Source organism: Neomonachus schauinslandi, chromosome 5 (assembly GCF_002201575.2).
Source record: "Neomonachus schauinslandi chromosome 5, ASM220157v2, whole genome shotgun sequence".
NCBI lineage: Eukaryota > Metazoa > Chordata > Mammalia > Carnivora > Phocidae > Neomonachus > Neomonachus schauinslandi.
The window spans coordinates 22,737,972-22,757,819 of NC_058407.1; the positions used below are offsets into that span (position 1 = coordinate 22,737,972).

The following is a 19,848-nucleotide window of genomic DNA, read 5'->3' on the forward strand; positions in this document are numbered from 1 at the left end:
AAATTTAAGCTTATACCAATCTAAACATTTCTATAGAAAAAAAAAATCTTTCTAGTACTAAAGTAAAGCATTCTTTGAATATGACCTGGTCAAACCCAGTTAAAAGATTCAGCTCACAGAATGACTAAGCATTCTGTGAGAGAACATCACAGGCTGAAACGCAGCTGATGCAATAGGAAGAAAAAAAAAAAAGCAAGAAAAAGTGAAAAATCAAATTCAACAAGTCATAAGAGAACAAGAACTAAACCTATACCCATCTGATTATCAGACCATGTATTAACTCTATTTCAACCACTAACCAAAACATCAATTCAGTTGGATCTTCCACAAATTTCTTTTGCATACCAACTATATGGACCAGGAAAAATGCTAAATGCTATTCTTAATAACTAATATTTATTGAGGACCTTCTGTGAACTAGGTACTGCTCTAAGCACTCTATGTGTGTGTATGTATATGTTTGTATACACACATACTCATTTAATCTTCTCAATAATGCTATGAAAGAGCACTATTAGGTGAGAGAAGTTGAATAACTTTCCCTGGTTATAAACAACCAATAAAGCAGAGCTGGGTTTCAAGTCCAGGCAGTCTAGAGCCAAAGTCTGTTAATTTTAACCTCCGAACTATTCTAAACTACAGAATGTATAGACTAGTAACAGAAAAATAGGCCATCACCATAAAGTGAAACAAGTGTTACAATATAAAGTGAGCAAGTATTCTAGAATACAGACAGGTTTACCTTAGCTTCAATGAATTTGGGAAATCACCTACAGCAACCTATTTGGAAAGAGGGCCCGGGACTAATAAATATTGCAGATATCAACCTAGAGTTCAATTCAGATATAAATTCCACATGTGAAAAGACAACCACTCATGTTCATTATTTCCAGCTGTAAGAGAAGCATGGCATATAGAAGGCACATGGAACATCAAGCTCAACAGACCCAGGAGTTAAATTCCATTCAACAAGCTACACAAGCTTAGTCAAGTCTCAACATCTCTGTGCCTCAATTTTTTCATTTGTAAAATAGAGCAAATAATATTTACCTTCTAAGGTTTGAAGGTAAAATGAGTAATGTGCGCGTATCATATATAACAGACATTAAAAAGATGAGTTAACCCTCTTTTTCTAATTGATAAGATTAAGACAAGAGCAAAACTGAATAGACTCTTTTAGGAGTTAGAACAATCAAAATTCAGTGGAAGTTTATGAGGGCTATCTGAAAGGCGAAGGGCTAATCACTATATATCCAATATCTCATTTCAATCTTCATAAAAATAATATACCTCAAAGAATTGCTATCTCTATTTTATATACGAAAAAAAGAGCAACTTGTAATTTGTTCAAAATCACAGAACTATCAGGTTTCAGAAATGAGACTTAAATCAATGTTTGTGGCTTCAAAGCCCATGTTCTTTGCTAGTAAACTATGTTACAATAAGTAAACCATTTGGTATTATTTAGTATGACTGGTCAAAATGCCTATAGGCAAGCATCTATTTCTATGGACTCTTTGAAAATATGTATTTCTCCTATGCTCACTTCTCCAGAACTTTTCAATAAGTAAGAATGCTTATTAAAAGTTCCAGCCCTTTACAAAGTAGTTAAATCTTCCTGGAGTGAACTTATTCACTACCTGAAAAATAATGACACAGTTAGCACTCCACTCCCTTTGGTTTCTTTCCTAATCTACTTACATCCACTCCAGGTAAAGAACTCCATGATCGACCTCCTGCTTGGCCTGCAGCTTAGCTTGCTGATAAACTTCTGAAGTTTCTGGTTCACAGAGACCCAGCTGTACAATATTAGGAAATGGCTGTCGTCCAAGAAGATGTCCATTTAAAGATAAAAATTCCTGGAAATTTTCACAGACTGCACAATCCTATGAACAAACTGAAATCTCTTAGAAATATAACTAGACTCAAGATCTGGCATTTTTCTGTTTCTGTGATGTTGTCACTTTAAAGGCTTAAATGAGATATTCTCTACATGAGCTAAAATTAAACAGCCAACCATTAGGTAACAAATATATGGTGACCCTCTCCAGATTTTTAAACATAGTGTAAAAATCTCATTATCCAAGTATTACTTTCTTAATACATTTTTGTGTAAAAAACAAAAAACAAAACAAAAAAACCCAGTGGACACTTTACTTCCTCAACTTTCAAACCTCAATCCCATCTACATTCCCAGTAGGCTAGGAAGCAAAATAATTAGAATAATCAAGGGTCAAAATGAGGAAATTATCTCTCTTTGTCCCTTTTATTCTGCTCATCCCCACTATTAAACCTAGAATTAAATGACAATGAGATGCCCTTTAAGAACTTATTTTTCATACTAAGGGTACCTTTTCATCCAATATATGCCTGTATTCCACAAATTCATGAATCAGATGAGCAGGGCCTACGAGTTCAGTTTTTGCTTTAATCCAATCCAGGGAAAACATTAAAGTACAAAGTTCCTTTAAAAAAAAAAAAAAAAAGTAAGATGAGGATACTGTTAAAGACATCAAAGAATTTTAACTCTACCATCCTTATCTTTTTTTTTTAAATAAAGATTTTATTTATTTGAAAGAGGGAGTGATCGAGAGAGAGAGAGAAAGAGCACAAGCCAGGGAGTGGGGCAGAGGGAGAAGCAGACTCCCACCTGAGCAGGGAGCCTGACATGGGGCTCAATCCCAGAACCCTGGGATCATGACCTGAGCCAAAGGCAGACACTTAACCGACTGAGCCACCCAGGAGCCCCTACCATCCTTATCCTAACACCACTGAAAGAAACGTAGCAGATAACTTAGAATTTAAGGACAGAAAGGAAGCTATTTTAAAAGGAACCAAATAAACATAAAATGGACCACACAACTTAAATCAAAATAAATTTTAGCTGGAATAAACGCTTAAATATAAAATAGAAAACCTCAAAAAATTCTATAGGATACAGGCAAATATTTTTGTAACCCTAGGATGAAGGAAATGTTTGTAAACATGACACCTACCTAAAAACTCAAAAACCTTCAATATAGTTGCAAACAATATAAATAAAACTTGACAAAAAATAAAAATATTTATTTACAACACATATGATAGATGAGGGCTTAATATTCTTTTTTTTATAGAAAAATTCTAATAAGGGGCGCCTGGGTGGCTCAGTCGGTTGAGCAGCTGCCTTCGGTTCAAGTCATGATCTCAGGGTCCTGGGATTTAGTCCCACATCGGGCTCCCTGCTTCTCCCTCTACCTCTGCTGCTCCCCCTGCTTGTGTTTTCTCTCTCTCTGTCAAATAAATAAATAAAATCTTTAAAAAAAAAAAAAAGAGTACTGCAGAGGAAGCCATGTTTTCAAAAACAAAAAAAAAAAGAAAATTCTAATAAAATAAGAGAAACACCTCAACAAAAAAAATAGGTAAAAGCAATGTAGGAAACTCAATGCACAGAATAAAAGGTACAAATGGCCAAAACCCTCACCAGTAATCTAAATGAAACAACAAAGATTCAGCATGTTTTAATACCAGATTTCTAGGGACACCTGGCTGGCTCAGTCGGTTAAGCGTCTGCCTTCGACTCAGGTCATGATCCCAGAGTCCTAGGATCAAGTCCCACATCGGGCTCCTTGCTCAGCAGGAAACCTGCTTCTCCCTCTGCCTGCCACTCCCCCTGCTTGTGCGAACTCTCTCTCTCTCTCTGACAAAGTAAATAAAATCTTAAAAAAAAAAAAATCAGATTTTTAAAGACTAAAAGCAGTAATAAGAATATTAGCTGGAGTCAGAGGAAATGAACACTCTCACATACTGTTGATAGTGATGTAACTCAAGAGCACCTTTCTGGAGGACAGTCTGGTAATCTGTATTAAAATTCTAACTATACATACCATTTGACCCAGAAATTACACTTAAAAAATGTGTCCTAAGAAAATAATCAGACAAGTGTGCTTAAGCAATCTAACTGCCCATAAGCGTCAATATACAATGAAATAGTAATGCAGCTTCAAAAATTTTTTCACTTTATATAAACTGACATAAAAAGAGGACCATGAAATACAGTTAACTGGGGGGGAAAAAGGATATAAGACTATTGCTATTATGATCCTATTTTGGGTTTAAAGAACAAGTATGTGGGGGTACCTGGGTGGCTCAGTCAGTTCAGTCTCTGACTCCTGATTTCGGCTGAGGTCATGATTTCGGGGTTGTGGGATCGAGCCCTACATCGGGCTCTGCACTGGGCATGGAGCCTGCTTGGGATTCTCTCTCTCCCTCTGAGCCTCCCCCTGCTCACACATGCACTCTCTCCCTTAAAAAATTAAAATTAAGAAAAAAAAAAGGATACGTATGTGTATCCGAGCAGCAAAACAACTTGGAAAACTATACACAAAAGCATTAGCAATAATGTCATTTTCACTTTCTTTTTAGTTTTTTGCCTGTATTTTTCCAATGAAAAACCTTTAAAAATTAGAAATTATCTTTAAAAATCAGAAAAAAAGGCTTAAAAGGTAAGAATAAACTGAATCCTGTCACACTACCATACATACCAAGTTTTAAAAAGATGCACTGACCCAATAATCCCACTTCAAAAAATTTTCAAAGGAAATAATGTAGGTGCAAAGACAACATTGTTCATTACAGCATCATAAAGGCAAAAAACTGAAAACCTAAATGTGCAACAATTACAGTTTAAGTAAATTTGGCACAAGTATTTATTGGAATACCTTCATTCCAAAGTGTATATTATTAAATGTAAACTATATTTTGCTAGGTGAAAAAAACAGGATACAACAATACACCATTTTTTTTAACCAAGAGATAACATACCTAAGCATAGAAAAATTACTCCAAGTACATATGGTTTTCCAAAATGTTAACATTCTGAATAGTTGGTACTCATGATTTCAAATATCATCTATGTGGTGATGATTCCCAAATTTTATTTTTAGTCCATAATGTTCCCCCAGAAATCCAGATTCATATATCCAACTATATACCCTTTATTTACAGTCAGATGTCTTAATACGTATGAGACAGTATATTCAAAATGATTTCCTAACCTTCCCTTTACCCCTGAAAAATACCCAGTCTGCCCACAGACTTCCCAATCTCAGTTCAGGGCAACTCCATTCTTTCTGTTGTGCAAGCTTGGGAGTCATCTTATAATGCACACCAAATCCATCATAAATCATGATGATGCTATATCATCACTTTCTCCTTCCATGCTGAGCACTTACTACTCCCAACATAGTATAAATTTACTTGTCCACTGGTAGTATAAATTTACTTGTCTCCCCACAGAATATAAATTCAATGAGAGCAGGGACTTTGTGCCTATGGTAGATCCTCACAATGAAGAATAATATACCAGTACCTAACAGGCACTCAATAAATATTTGCTGAATGAATGAATATAATTTCCCATTCTCCATTTCCTCTCAAAGCCTAAAAACACAAATCTATACTGCCCAAAAAGGAAAGCTACTAGTAAGAAGAGAGTGAATTTTTAGGTGGTTCATTTACTACAGTTACTAAGGTACCTTTCTAAATCACTGTAGGTAAAAAGTGTAACAAAAACAAAAATACTTACATAGGCTATAATCCTATTTTTACTAATAAAAGAAAATTCTAAACATAGGAGGAAATAGAAGTGAGATAAAAATAATTTTTTTTTATTTTTGTTTTTTTTTTTTTTTTTTTTTATTTATTTATTTGAGAGAGAGAATGAGACAGAGAGCATGAGACAGGGGAGGGTCAGAGGGAGAAGCAGACTCCCCACTGAGCAGGGAGCCCGATGCGGGACTCGATCCCGGAACTCCAGGATCATGACCCGAGCCGAAGGCAGCCGCTTAACTGACTGAGCCACCCAGGCGCCCCGAGATAAAAATAATTTTTAGGGCACCTAGGTGGCTCAGTCAGTTAAGCGTCTGCCTTCACCTCAGGTCATGATCCCAGGATCCTGAGATCGAGTCCCACATCAGGTTCCCTGCTCTGCAGGGAGTCTGCTTCTCCCTCTGCCCCTCCCCCACTCGTTTTCTCTCTCTAAGAAATAAATAAATAGATCTTAAAAAATAATAATTTTTAAATGGGTCACCTTACTTTGTGCATATTGGCACTAGCCATGTGGTAGGCCAGAAAATTGTACCAATACATGCAGTCCTCCTGATCTGGTGAAAGAGTATGTGGCTGGTAATGTTTCTGGAACTGAGTGATTATCTTCTTATGTAAATCCTGAAACCCAAATGAAACATTTTAGAAGACAGAAATAATTTCATAACTTAAGCATCACAGTAACTACAGCTTACAAAGCTATTTAAAAATGTACAGAGAATCTACCCACAAAATACTTACTACAAAAGGAAAAAATTAGTAGCTTTACAGTGGAGAAACTAGCAGGTACCACTTTAACCAAGTGATCAACTTAACATCACTGACAACAAGACATATCAACACCCTGATATGATGCACTGAGGACACAACATGACTTCTGTAGTATTCTTGCCAAAAATATATAACCTTAATCTAGTCATGAGAAACCATCAGACAAACCCAAACTAAGGGACGTTATACAAAATAACTGGCTAGTACTCTTCAAAAGTGACCATGAAAGATAAAGAAAGCAAAGAATTTTCATAGATTTGAGGAAACTAAGGAAACATGACAATTATATGCAATATGGGATCTTGATCTGAACCACAAAAAAGGCATTGGGGGAAAGCTAGCAAAATCTAAATAAAATCTGTGGGTTAGTTAACAGTATTCTATCATTGTTAATTTTCTAGATTTGATAACTATATTATAGTTATATAAGATGTTAACACTGGGGGAAGCTAGATGAAGGTACATGCATAAAACTCTCTATGCTGTTTTGCAACTTTTCTATAAGCCTAAAATTATTTCAAAATAAAAAAATTTTAAAAATGTACAGAGATGCAGTACCTGAAGTTGGTTGCGATTCTTCTCTATAAGGAAATCTACTTGAAGATCATGTAAATAATAACAAAATGATTTTCCATTCCGATCACAGAATAAGAGAGACTTATTAACAAACTCCTGCAGTATGTCTTCAACTTCTTCAGTTTCCATGTCCCAGAGAATACATAACACCTAGAAATCATTTTAAGCATTTAATATACCACAAAACTACAATTACCAGGATTGTAGATAAGGTGTTAACACACACACACACACACACAAAAATCATATCTTAAAGCCCTGAATAACAGGGCTTTATTTCTCTTCCATTTCATATGAAAAAGCTCAACTATTCATCAAGATAGAAAAGAGAAGAAGTCAGATGCTTCTCCAGCCTCACTAGAACTGAAAATAGGAAATAATCTGAATTCAACACCAAGCCCATGATGGAGACTAAGAGCAGTGGGATTTTTACAGCCCCCCACATACACCTCAGTGACATGGGTCTTAACCTTCCAATATCCTCTCTAACAACATCCTTGGTACTGTATCAAAAGTTACATGCCATAAATATCCAAGGACAAGGATTGTTGGTTCTTCTATTACCTTTGTAGGCACCTTAACATCCTTCTGAAGGATAGAAAGATCTGTGTAATAATCTTTGATGTCCTCACTGAGCATTTCAACACTTATAGACATGGCTTCATCCAGAGCCTCATAATCGTAGGATGAAGATTTCCTTATTCTCTTAAATTGCTTATTCTGAAGTTGCCTGAGGTAGTAATCCCAACGGTTGGGAAAATCACGTAAAAGTGCACCAATTAAAGACACTACAAGAGGAGAACCTAAAAACAGAACAAAACGAAACAAAAGTCACTGTATTAATACTGTCTCATTTCAAAATTACCACTAAGAGTCCCTTTATTCTTAAAAAAAAAAAAAATTCTGCTGCATGTTATCTTTTTTTTTTATTTATTTTTTTTTTTTTTAAGATTTTATTTATTTATTTGAGAGAGAGAGAATGAGAGAGAGCACATGAGAGGGGGGAGGGTCAGAGGAGAAGCAGACTCCCTGCCGAGCAGGGAGCCCGATGCGGGACTCGATCCAGGGACTCCAGGATCATGACCTGAGCCGAAGGCAGCCGCTTAACCAACTGAGCCACCCAGGCACCCTGCTGCATGTTATCTAAAGCCTTAAAATATCTATCACTCCTGGATTCTCTTTAGATATTTATTCTAAGGAAGCCATTAGAAATAAGAAATACTTCCTCTAAGGATATTCATCACAGCATTATTTAAAATAGTGAAAAATCTTAAATAATAACAAATGATTGAATAAATTGAAGTTACCACAATATTATGCCATTGGTAATTTTTTCAAAAGATACTTAATGACATAAGCAAATGTTCAAGATTTGCTATATGAAAAGGGAAGATTCAAATTGTGTATACCACTGTAATCTCAGTATTTTTTTCAAAGTTTTATATGTCTTAAAAGACTGAAAGAAATACTCTTATGGTGCTAATTACCAAATTATGGGTAATTTCTTTTTTTTTATCGTTTTACACATTTTTTAAATGTTTCAAAAATGGACATGCATCACCTTTATAATGAATACAAACAAAGTATTCTTTTCTAACATATTTCTTAAGTCAGTTAACTCATTTGGAGTGCCTGGGTGGCTCAGTTGGTTAAGCATCCAACTCTTGATTTCTGCTGAGGTCATGATCTCAGGATCTTGAGATCAAGCCCTTGGTGTGGCTCCCCACTGAGTGGGGAGTCGGCTTTCCCCCTCCCTCTCCCTTTGCCCCTACCCCCTTGTGCACATGTGCACACACTCGCTCGCTCTCAAATCATCTTTTTTTAAGAAAAGTCAGTTAACTCGGGGCACCTGGGTGGCTCAGTCATTAAGTGTCTGCCTTCGGCTCAGGTCATGATCCAGGATCCTGGGATCGAGCCCCACTTCGGGCTCCCTGCTCAGGCGGGAAGCCTGCTTCTCCCTCTCCCACTCCCCCTGCTTGTGTTCCTGCTTTCACTATCTCTCTCTGTGTCAAATAAATAAAAATCTTTAAAAAAAAAAAAAGTCAATTAACTCAAAACCAAGTATCTATTTGATGGCAAAAAGAAACAACAAGGTCTACTGAAGTATTAACAATAATGGAAGAAGTAATATTAAGAGCTGATAGATATGGGGCGCCTGGGTGGCTCAGTCGTTGGGCGTCTGCCTTAGGCTCAGGTCATGATCTCAGGGTCCTGGGATCGAGCCCCGCATCGGGCTCCCTGCTCGGCGGGAAGCCTGCTTCTCCCTCTCCCACTCCCCCTGCTTGTGTTCCCTCTCTCGCTGTGCCTCTCTCTATCAAATAAATAAATAAAATCTTTAAAAAAAAAAAAAAAAAAAGAGCTGATGTAACTATATAAAATTTTAAATTTCTGTATGTCAAATAAATACTACAAATGAAATTAAAAAGCAGACAAAAAACTAGGGGAAAGTATTTGCAAAAATATGGCAAAGAGCTAAGGGCTTCAATAGTTAGAATGACTAAAAATCAATTAAAAATACTAATATCACAAAGAAAAACTGAGTCAAGGATAATTTCTTAAAATGCAAATATTCAATAAACCAGTAAAAAGTTTAACTTCACTAATAAAAAATGCAAATTAAGAGGATAACACCACGGGTGCCTGGGTGGCTCAGTTGGTTAAGTGACTGCCTTCGGCTCAGGTCATGATCTCAGGGTCCTGGGATGGAGCCCCACATCGGGCTCCCTGCTCGGCAGGAAGCCTGCTTCTCCCTTTCCCACTCCCCCTGCTTGTGTTCCCTCTCTCGCTGTCTCTCTCTCTGTCAAATAAATAAATAAAATCTTTAAAAAAAGAAAAAAAAAAAGAGGATAACACCAGTTTTTACCTATCAAATTAGAATACTATTTTTATAAAATTCCAACCAAAAAATGTAAAACTCTGATTCTCACTATATTTTTTATCCTTTGGCAGAAGTCATGTCTTCATCTAACCCTTCCCACTAACATATTATGGGTGTTCATTAAATATTATTTTAATGAATAAATGAATACCAAAATATCATTATCTACTTAGGGTGTCAGAGAAGAACCTAAAATACTAAATATTCTAGTAAAGTTTCTGGATGTTCATGTGCTAAATTATCATATTCAGTAGCTTAATTTACAAAAGGGCAAAATTAATATCTCTATAATTCCTTCATACACAAAATAACCACACCTTTACATTCTTTTATAATACTGTGAGCTTGCTCTGGCAAATCTGCTTTCTTCATATTAACAAAAAGGGATAAAATTTCAAGTCCTTTTTCTTTTCCTAAGCCACTCTCCACAGAGACTACGTATTTAGGACCTGCAACAAAATCACAAGATATAATCAGTAATTTGGTTTAAGTATATTTAATCTAATTGAATTAAAACATAAGGGAAGTAAAAAGTAAATTAATCCTTACCCATTACTGAATCTGTAACACTCTTGTCTCTGGTTGTAAGGAGAATTTGACACTGATTGTCAAAAGCTTTTAATACCCAAGGATCCCAAACATCATCCAGGATCAACAGAGACCTGATTTAAAAAAACAAAACAAAACTGTATTGAATCACTAATGACATTTATTATTTTAAGCCTCTTTTAAAGAAGGATAATGTGGGCACCTGGGTGGCTCAGTTGTTAAGCATCTGCCTTCAGCTCAGGTCATGATCCCAGGGTCCTGGGATCGATCCCATATCGGGCTCCCTGCTCGGCGGGAAGCCTGCTTCTCCCTCTCCCACTCCCCCTGCTTGTGTTCCCTCTCTCGCTGTCTCTCTCTCTGTCAAATAAATAAATAAAATCTTTAAAAAAATAAAAATAAAAAAGGATGATGTCACCAATGTCTTAAAATTTACAAAATAAAGATGTCTATTCATGGCTCTTCCTCTTTGCTATATTCCTTTCACAATATACTGAATCAAATAAAGAAAAAAAAAATTAGAGACTTTCCTCTCTTCCCACCCCAAAACAATGAATGCATTTTAAAGTTAGGGAACCTATAAAAAGTAAACTGTGTGTACCATGCAGGTGTTAAAAATTGGTTAACGATACTTAAAAAAAAGTATCCAAGTAATGAGATTTTTCTAATTCAGTTTTAAAGCACCAAAACTAAATGAGAACTGGGCTCAGGTTAGCTAAAATCAATCATATAAAAATAATATTTGAGGGATTCCTGGGTGGCTCAGTCGTTAAGTGTCTGCCTTCAGCTCAGGTCATGATCCCAGGGTCCTGGGATCGAGCCCCGCATCGGGCTCCCTGCTCAGTGGGGAGCCTGCTTCTCCCTCTGCCTGCCGTTCCCCCTGCTTATGCTCTCTCTCTCTGTCAAATAAATAAATAAAATCTTTTAAAAAAATTTAAAAATAAAAACGATATTTGACCATTTTTTACCTACAAAACTAGCAATTTCATATGTCCCAACCCGATATAATGCACTAGCAAGAATATTACCCTTCATTTGGTACACTAGCGGGGTTTTCCCCATCCATAAATCAGTTTATTTATTCCTAATGACAAAGAACCTCTGTGCCAATTCTTTTTTTTTTTTTTTTTTTTTTTAAAGATTTTTTTTATTTATTTGAGACAGAGAGAATGAGAGAGACAGAGAGCACATGAGAGGGGGGAGGGTCCGAGGGAGAAGCAGGCTCCCCGCCGAGCAGGGAGCCCGATGCGGGACTCGATCCCGGGACTCCAGGATCATGACCCGAGCCGAAGGCAGTCGCTTAACCAACTGAGCCACCCAGGCGCCCTCTGTGCCAATTCTTGATTGGTTTCTCCAAAAACTTTTTTGAACTCAGCAGAACAGATGGAGAAAATACAACTAAAAGCTAATAGCATAATTATTCACTAGCATTTTTATCCTAGTGGCACACCACTTCTGTGCACTATAAAAAAAAAGATTCTGGGGACACATACAGACTGGAAAATTGCAAAAGTATAAACCAAAATGCTGCTGTGAGAGAGACAAAAAGGATGACTTCATTAGCCATGGTCTGATACATCTGATAGCATTTACAATATTTTCCTAAATAGTAATCACTTTTATTTTCGTAGAGAAGGGAAGCAGGACTAGGGAAAAGTTACTGCACTAGAAAAGAGGTAATATTTAGTGGTCTTGAGGCCCCTGGGGGGTTCAGTCAGTTAAGCGCCTGACTCTTGATTTCAGCTCAGGTCATGATCTCAGGGTCGTGAGATCGAGCACCGAGTCAGGCTCCATGCTGGGTGTGGAGCCTGCTTGAGATGCTTTCTCTCTCTCTTTCTCTCTCCCTCTGCTCCTTCCCCAGCCCTATCTAACAAAGCAAAACAAAACAAAACATAGTGGTCTAAATCCCATTTCCTCCAGGAAAATCAGTACCAATGCCTACCAAGGGGAGGGAGCAATAACAGAAGGATTTGGAAGAGAAAGAAGCCAGAGAGAAAAGAGCTTGTCCTCTGTAGAATCACCTAAGAGGCTTTTCCCAAATTACTACTCTCACCGAATATTCTGATATTAATCCCCTTACCAATTTAAGAATCACTCAACCACTGCTACATATGAAAGTGTAGTGCATTATCAGCTGCACCAAGGAATTAAAAAAAACATTGAGAGCCATTACCTAACTCTTACCCAATTTACTGTTGAACTCCCAAGGAAGGCTTTATTCATCTTTGTACTTGCAGCACTTGACCCAGAACCTGGCACAACACTCAATGTTGGTTAAATGAACCAAAGAAAGAATGGCTGTTAGATCAGGGAGATCAAAATGTTGATTGAATCCCAGGTGATTAACTACTGATGGTTACACTGTTAACAGAAGCAACAACTAATCTACGGTCTCCCTTCTGGCTAATGAAAACCGTGAAACAGTTGATAACAGTGCCTGGCACATAATTATAATATTTATTGAATGAATTAAAATAAAACAAACTCTTGAAGTTCACAGAAGAGTTTTTTATATACATATACATACATATATATATATACACACACACACACACTCACACACACACCTCCCAAAACTAAGAACACAAGAGAAGGGTTCCATTAAATAAATAATCCTTTTACCAGGTGCCTACATTTATTCTGTCTCTTGTTCAATGTTATCCATTAGAAATAACAGATTCAAGGTAAGAAGCCTGCATTTTCTAGCAAAGACCCCTCACAAACTCACCTACTTAAGAAATACTTCTTGAGCACTTCAGTGGTATATAAGAGACAACATGGTAGGTGCAAAGAAAAGTAGCAATTTCAGGCCAGTGGCAGCCATTTTTTAATATAAGACAAAGAAGAGCAGAAAAGCAATGCTTCACTCCTAGATCTCTACTGAAGAGCAAGAAAAGATACGATGTTCTTGAAATGTCAGTAGTTAAATCTCATTGGGACTTCATGCACCAACTAAATTTGATTATCTGTACCTTGGGTGTTTGCGCAGCATCAGAACGCGAAGACGGTCTTTAGCCTCTTCAATATTGAGTGGAAGCCTCTGAGAGAAACTCTCATCTTGATCCAACCGTGAGCAAAGATTCTGCAATTTCATCAGAAGTCCAGATTTGTCTTGTTTCCCAACTGAAACCCAGTGCACACCCCCTGGGAAACAACCTAGTGAAGAAAATAATAATAAACTTAAGGCCTTTGAACAAGAGTCCTCCTTTGAAAGATTTTAGTGATAAGTAGCAGATTTGTTTCAATTTTCAATCTTATCTTCAATTTCTCTTGATTCAGGGTATACATTTTGCTTATGGAGTATTGTTGAACTTTATAACCTGAATCTAAGAAAAGCTGAAGATGTGAAGAAATTTAGTCTTAGTCCTATGTCATCAATGATCACTGTACAACATAGTTTCTCAGCCTTAGTACTCTTGACATTTTGGGCCAGATAATTCTTTGTTGTAAGGAACTTCCCTATGCACCGCAGGATGTTTAACAGTAGTCTCCCTGGCTTCTACCCACCAGATGCTAGTAGCACTCCCCCACCCTGGTTATGACAACCAAAGATATCTCCAAACATTGTCAAAATGTCCCTTTTGGGGCAAAATCACCCCTGACTGAGAACCACTGATATCCAGGAACACATAACTCATTCATTATGGTTCTCATACAGAAACTTAAAGTAAGAAGTTAGGTTCAAGTCTGGCTCTACTGCTTACTAGCTATGCAATCTTTAGCAAATTACTTACCCTCACGTTCACTTATTATACCAGAATACGATTGTTTACCTTACCTATTTCAAAGTTACTGTGAGAAATTAATGATATAACACACGTGAATTTGCTACGTCAACTGTAAGGGTTTATAATAGACAGGATTATTAGTGATATGGATCTGACAGCACCTTGCAAATATTAAGCTCTGAACGAGTAGGCACCGTATAAGGATGGACATTATTACTATCAACTGTTATCATCATTATCATTGTTAATTAAGCCACAGTATATCATAAAATACATATTTTTACTTACATAGGTATCAAGAGCCAAAAATCTTAGGCCTTCAAAACCTATACTTCATCAGTTCCCCGCATAAATACAAAAAAATGCTAGAGGGGTCCCTATGTGTAAAATTCGGTGAGCAGTAGCATTATTATAACATACCAGTGTCATTAACCATAAAGATTTATATCATGTGATTGTAAATAGTATAAGAAAAAGCAAAAACTAAATAAAAGATAAATGAGTTATAATATACCAAAGGGCAATTTATTTACTGGTATTCACAAATAATTAACTACAAAAATCACTATTTTAAAAGTTTAATCATCCAAAAGAAAGATTTGTGTATATGCAAAGACTTATTTATGACATATTTACTGAGCACTATTCTAAGAGTTCTATACATTAATCTTTATTTAATCCACATATTAAACTATCAAGCAGACACTATTATTTTTTTTTAAGTAGGCTCCACGCCCAGCAGGGAGCCCAATGCGGGGCTCAAACTCACAACCCTGAGATCAAGACCTGAGCTGAGATCAAGAGACAGACACTTAACTGACTGAGCCACCGAAGTGCCCCACAAGCAGACACTATTATTATCCCCATTCTACAGAGGAAACTGAGGTATAGGAAGGTTGAGTAATTTGTCCAAAGTTACAAAGATAATAAAGCAGAGCTGGGATTCAAACTCTAGCACCAATGCTCAACTTCTAAACTATTCTGCCTCCTCAAGGATATCCACTGCAGCATTGTTTGCAACAGGAAAAAGCTGGAAACAACTTATAATGTCCATCTTAACCACTTCTTCCCAAGCCTGAGGCAGGCCCAACTGAGGAAGGAGAAAACCTTATACATAAATGAGGTTTGGAGTATTAAATAGGACTTGACATTTTAATTACTGAAATGAAGATTGTTGGAATGCAAACTGGTACAGTCACTGTGGAAAACAGTATGGAGATTCCTCAAAAAGTTAAAAATAGAACTACCCTGTGGCGCCTGGGTGGCTCAGTAGGTTAATCGTCTGCCTTCAGCTTGGGTCATGATCCTGGGGTCCTGGGATTGAGCCCCACATTGGGCTCCCTGCTCAGTGGGGAGTCTGCTTCTCCCTCTCCCTTTGCCCCCCCCCATGCTCGCTCTCTCCCTCCCTCTCTCTCAAATAAATAAATAAAATCTTTAAAAAAAGACATAGAACGAGGGGCGCTCAGTCCTTGAGCATCTGCCTTCGGCTCAGGTCATGGTCCCGGGGTCCTGGGATCGGGCCCTGCATTGGGCTCCCTGCTCTGCGGGAGGCCTGCTTCTCCCTCTCCCACTCCCCCTGCTTGCGTTCCCTCCCTCACTGTGTCTCTCTCTGTCAAATGAATAAATAAACAAAATATTTAAAAAAAAAAAAAAAAAAGAAATAGAACGACCCTATGATCCAGCATGGCACTACTGGGTATTAACCCAAAGAATACAAAAACAGTAATTCAAAGGGATACATACACACCTATGTTTATAGCAGCATTATTTACAATAGCCAAGATACGGAAGCAGCCCAAGTGTCTACTGATTAACGAATGGATAAAGATGTGGTATATATACACAATGGAATATTATTCAGCCACAAAAAAGAAATCTTATCATTTGCAATACATGGATGGAGCTAGAGAATATAACACTAAGCGAAATAAATCTGAGAAAGAAAAATACCATAGGATTTCATTTATATGTGGAATTTAAGAAACAAAACAAATAAGCAAAGGGAAAAAAAAAGAGCAAGACAAACAAAGAAACTGACTCTTAACTACAGAAAACAAACTGATGATTACCAGAGGGGAGGAGGAGAGGGGACGAGTTAAATAGGTAATGGGGATTAAGGAGTGCACTTGTCCTGGACGATGTATGGACTTATTGAATCACTCTATTGTACACCTGAAACTAACATAACCCTGTAAAAAATAAAGTCACACAACGAAAAAAAGTAAATAAAAAGATAAGTGTGGGGGTGCCTGGGTGGCTCAGTAAGCTAAGCACCTGCTTTTGGCTCAGGTCATGATACCAGGGTCCTGGGATTGAGCCCCACATCAGGCTCCCTGCTCAGCAGGAAGCCTACTTCTCCCTCTCCCACTCCCCCGTTTGTGTTCCCTCTCTCACTGTCTCTCTCTCCTTCAAATAAATAAATAAAATCTTTAAAAAGAAAAGGGGAATAAATAAAGTCTTAAAAAAGTTAAGTGCACTTGTAATGAGCACCAGGTGATGTACAGAACTGTTGAATAACTGTATCATACATATGAAACTAATATAACATTGTATGTTACCTAACTCGAATTAAAATGAAAACCTTAGGGAAAAAAAAGAAATTAGGGGCACCTGGGTGGCTCAGGCAATTTAGCGTCCGACTCTTGATTTAGGCTCAGGTCATGATCTCAGGGTCCTGGGATCAAGCCCCCACGTTAGGTTCTGCATTCAGTGCAGAGTCTGCTTGAGATTCTCTCCCTGCTCCTTCCCCCACTCGCACATATGCGCACGCTCTCTCTCTCTCTAAAATAAATAAATAAATCTCCCCCCCCCCCAATTAGATTGTTTTTAAAACCTGAAATGACCTGGGGACTCTGAACCTGTACAAGGCCGGGAGAAGAATCAGTGCCAGGGAAGTTTTAAACAGGCAATAAGGGAAAAAAGTTTTTTCCGATTACACCCTACAAACCTCAATGCAATGGTTATACATCCAGTAACTAAACCTAGTAAAATTGTCAAGGTTTATGATTATGAATTTAAATTGGAATTCAGCTGGGTGATTTTCTCCAGCAAAGAGGAAGCAAGTAACTGTCCAGATGAAGCAATGGGGAGTAAGTGAGTAACTGTCTGGATAAAGCAATGGGGAGTAAGTGAGTAACTGGATAAAGCAATAGGGAGTAAGCAATTAGATTCCATCTCCTAGCATAGAGAAGGAAGCAGCATTTACCCAAGTAAGGAGAAACTGAAGAACCAAGAGGATGTGCAAAGAAGCAACCGAACAATGGGTGATAAAAACCTAGGCCTGAGCCTAAGAGGGGGCTGATGAGAAAAACAGTGAGGATATTATAGAATCAACGGGTAAGTCTTGATAGGTGAGAAAACTGTAGTAGTGAACTTGAACAGAATAGGTGGAGATGGGCAAAGAGTAAAAGAGTCTGTTTAACATTGAGATTTCAAAAGTGGTATCATCTCTGGTATTGAGAACGACAAGGGTCCAGTCTGTGATCAGGAAGTATATGGATAAAGGCAAGTAAAGAAAATGGTTACTGCAGATAAAGACATCAAGAAACTGAGAGGCCAAGGTTTTGGATGACTCATCCACAGAAATATGGATATCTTACTAAGAGTGTCAACAGAAGAACTTAAATTTATAACTAAGAGCTTCAATCAACAATGAATGAGAGCAATACCATAACTGGGAAAGATCAGAGAACTCAACCTCAAAGGACAGACTTTAGCTGGAGAAGGGAGTATTAATGGTCTGGATGAGGCAACAGAAAAGCATGGATAACATCCACCCATTTCCTTGAGCTGAAATATGTGGGATGTAAAGGAAAAAAAGTTGCCATACCACGGAGGACAGCTACGGAGAATGTGGTATCCTCTGAGAATTGTCCAATTTCAGATAAGGAAGGAGATAAACGTTCCAAGAACAGGCTGATAAGATAGAGGAGTACCTTGATCACAGAGAAGGAAATCTAGAGGGTAAGACAGAAAAGTTTGGGAATGAGAGGAGGAAACCTAGATCACAACTGACAATGTACTGAGTACTAACTGCATAACAATCTAAAAAATAAATGACCAGGAAACAGAGAACTCTGCAGGAACTAAAGTAAAGATAGTGCTGTGAAGCATGGTTTGATTATCACTGAAAGCTTCTGGAAGTTCCCTTAGACTTCCTTCAGTGTAAGTCAACATTTATGAAATAGTAAATCCCTTAGGTTTCCCTTAGTGTTATACCTGTGTTCTTTGTGTGCACAGGTTTGTAAATGCAAAGGAAAAAAGCTTGGAAAAATTCACTCTAAACTGTTAACCATGATTACTTGGATTTAGAATTTAGGAGAAAAGGAAGAAAGGCAGGTGAAAAGAATTTTTACTTCTTTCTAAATGAAAATACATTTGTAATTTTTTTTAAGATTTTATTTTTAAGTAATCTCTACACCCAATATGGGGCTCGAATTTACAATCCCAAGTTCAAGAGCTGCATGCTCTACAGACTGAGCAGGCAAGGCACCCCTACTTTTGTGATATTTAAAACTATTTTAAACTACCTGTTGCTCCTAAGGTTTTATGGGGTTTTTTTTAATGTGTCCATTCTATTTAAAATTTCTTAAAAAATCTGGGGCGCCTGGGTGGCTCAGTCATTAAGTGTCTGCCTTCAGCTCAGGTCATGATCCCAGGGTCCTGGGATTGAGCCCCGCATCGGGCTCCCTGCTCGGTGGGAAGCCTGCTCCTTCCTCTCCCACTCCCCCTGCTTGTTGTTCCTGCTCTTGCTGTCTGTCAAATAAATAAATAAAATCTTTAAAAAAATAAAATAAAATAAAATTTCTTAAAAATCAGGGCACATGGGTGGCTCAGTCAGTTAAGTGTCCAAATCTTGACCTCAGCTCAGGTCTTGATCTCAGAGTCATGAGTTCAAGCCCCACGTCGAGCTCCATGCTGGGCATGGAGCCTACTTAAAAAAAATCTATCTTGCAAATCATTCCAGAGTTAAAGACAAGGGAAATAAAGTACCTGATGTACCAAGCTAGTGAATTCTTCAGATTTAAATTTATGTACCTATTACCTAGACCAAAGGTCTCTCTCTCCTAAAAACAAATACCATATGATTTCACTTAAATGTAGAATCTAAAACACAAATAAGCAAAAAAAAAAAAAAAAAAAGGGAGAAACAAACCCATAAATACAAAGAACAAACTGATGGTTGCTAGAATGGGGGGAATGAGGGGGAATGGGCATAATGGGTGAAGGGGAGTGGGAGGTACAGACTTCCAGTTATGGAATGAATAAGTCAAGGGGATGAAGGGTACAGCATAGGGAATATATCGAATGGTATTATAATGGTACTGTACGGTAACAGATGATAGCTATACTTGTGGTGAGCACTGCATAACATGTAGAGTTCTCAAATCACTATGTTGTGTACCTGAAACTAATGTAACATTGTGTGTCAACTATACTTAAATTAAAAACAAAATTAAAAAAAATAAAAGCACAATAATATGTTCAAAAGCAAACAAAAAAAAAAAGTCTCTCCTAAATTTAAAACTAAAAAATTAGGGCATTAGAAACATGCAAGGGGCACCTGGCTTGCTCAGTCATTAGAGCATGCAACTCTTGATCTCAGGGTCATGAGTTCAAGCCCCACACTGGGTGTAGAGTTTACTTTAAGGAAAAAAAAAAAAACCTATGCAAGAAAAAAGGAAACACTGCTACCTTTACAATGAAAGATAGAGACCAAATGACCAACTGATCTGCAAATTTCCTACTGTCATGTACGATAGT

General features: G+C 37.5%; 1 protein-coding gene across 4 annotated transcripts in view; it reads right to left on the reverse strand.

The window, feature by feature from the left end:
* Positions 1–19,848, reverse strand: part of APAF1 (apoptotic peptidase activating factor 1) — an 86,809-nt gene that overhangs the window by 58,688 nt on the left and 8,273 nt on the right. For 3 of the 4 annotated variants that reach the window (XM_021687546.1, XM_044914729.1, XM_044914728.1), the window contains 8 exons: positions 13,330–13,513; positions 10,361–10,473; positions 10,129–10,260; positions 7,498–7,736; positions 6,916–7,083; positions 6,076–6,207; positions 2,352–2,465; positions 1,702–1,886 (listed from right to left, as the gene is read on the reverse strand). In XM_021687546.1, coding sequence (XP_021543221.1) covers positions 1,702–1,886; positions 2,352–2,465; positions 6,076–6,207; positions 6,916–7,083; positions 7,498–7,736; positions 10,129–10,260; positions 10,361–10,473; positions 13,330–13,513 — 1,267 coding nt within the window. The remainder of the gene's footprint in view (positions 1–1,701; positions 1,887–2,351; positions 2,466–6,075; positions 6,208–6,915; positions 7,084–7,497; positions 7,737–10,128; positions 10,261–10,360; positions 10,474–13,329; positions 13,514–19,848) is intronic. The other variant, XM_021687545.2, reaches the window with a different exon arrangement.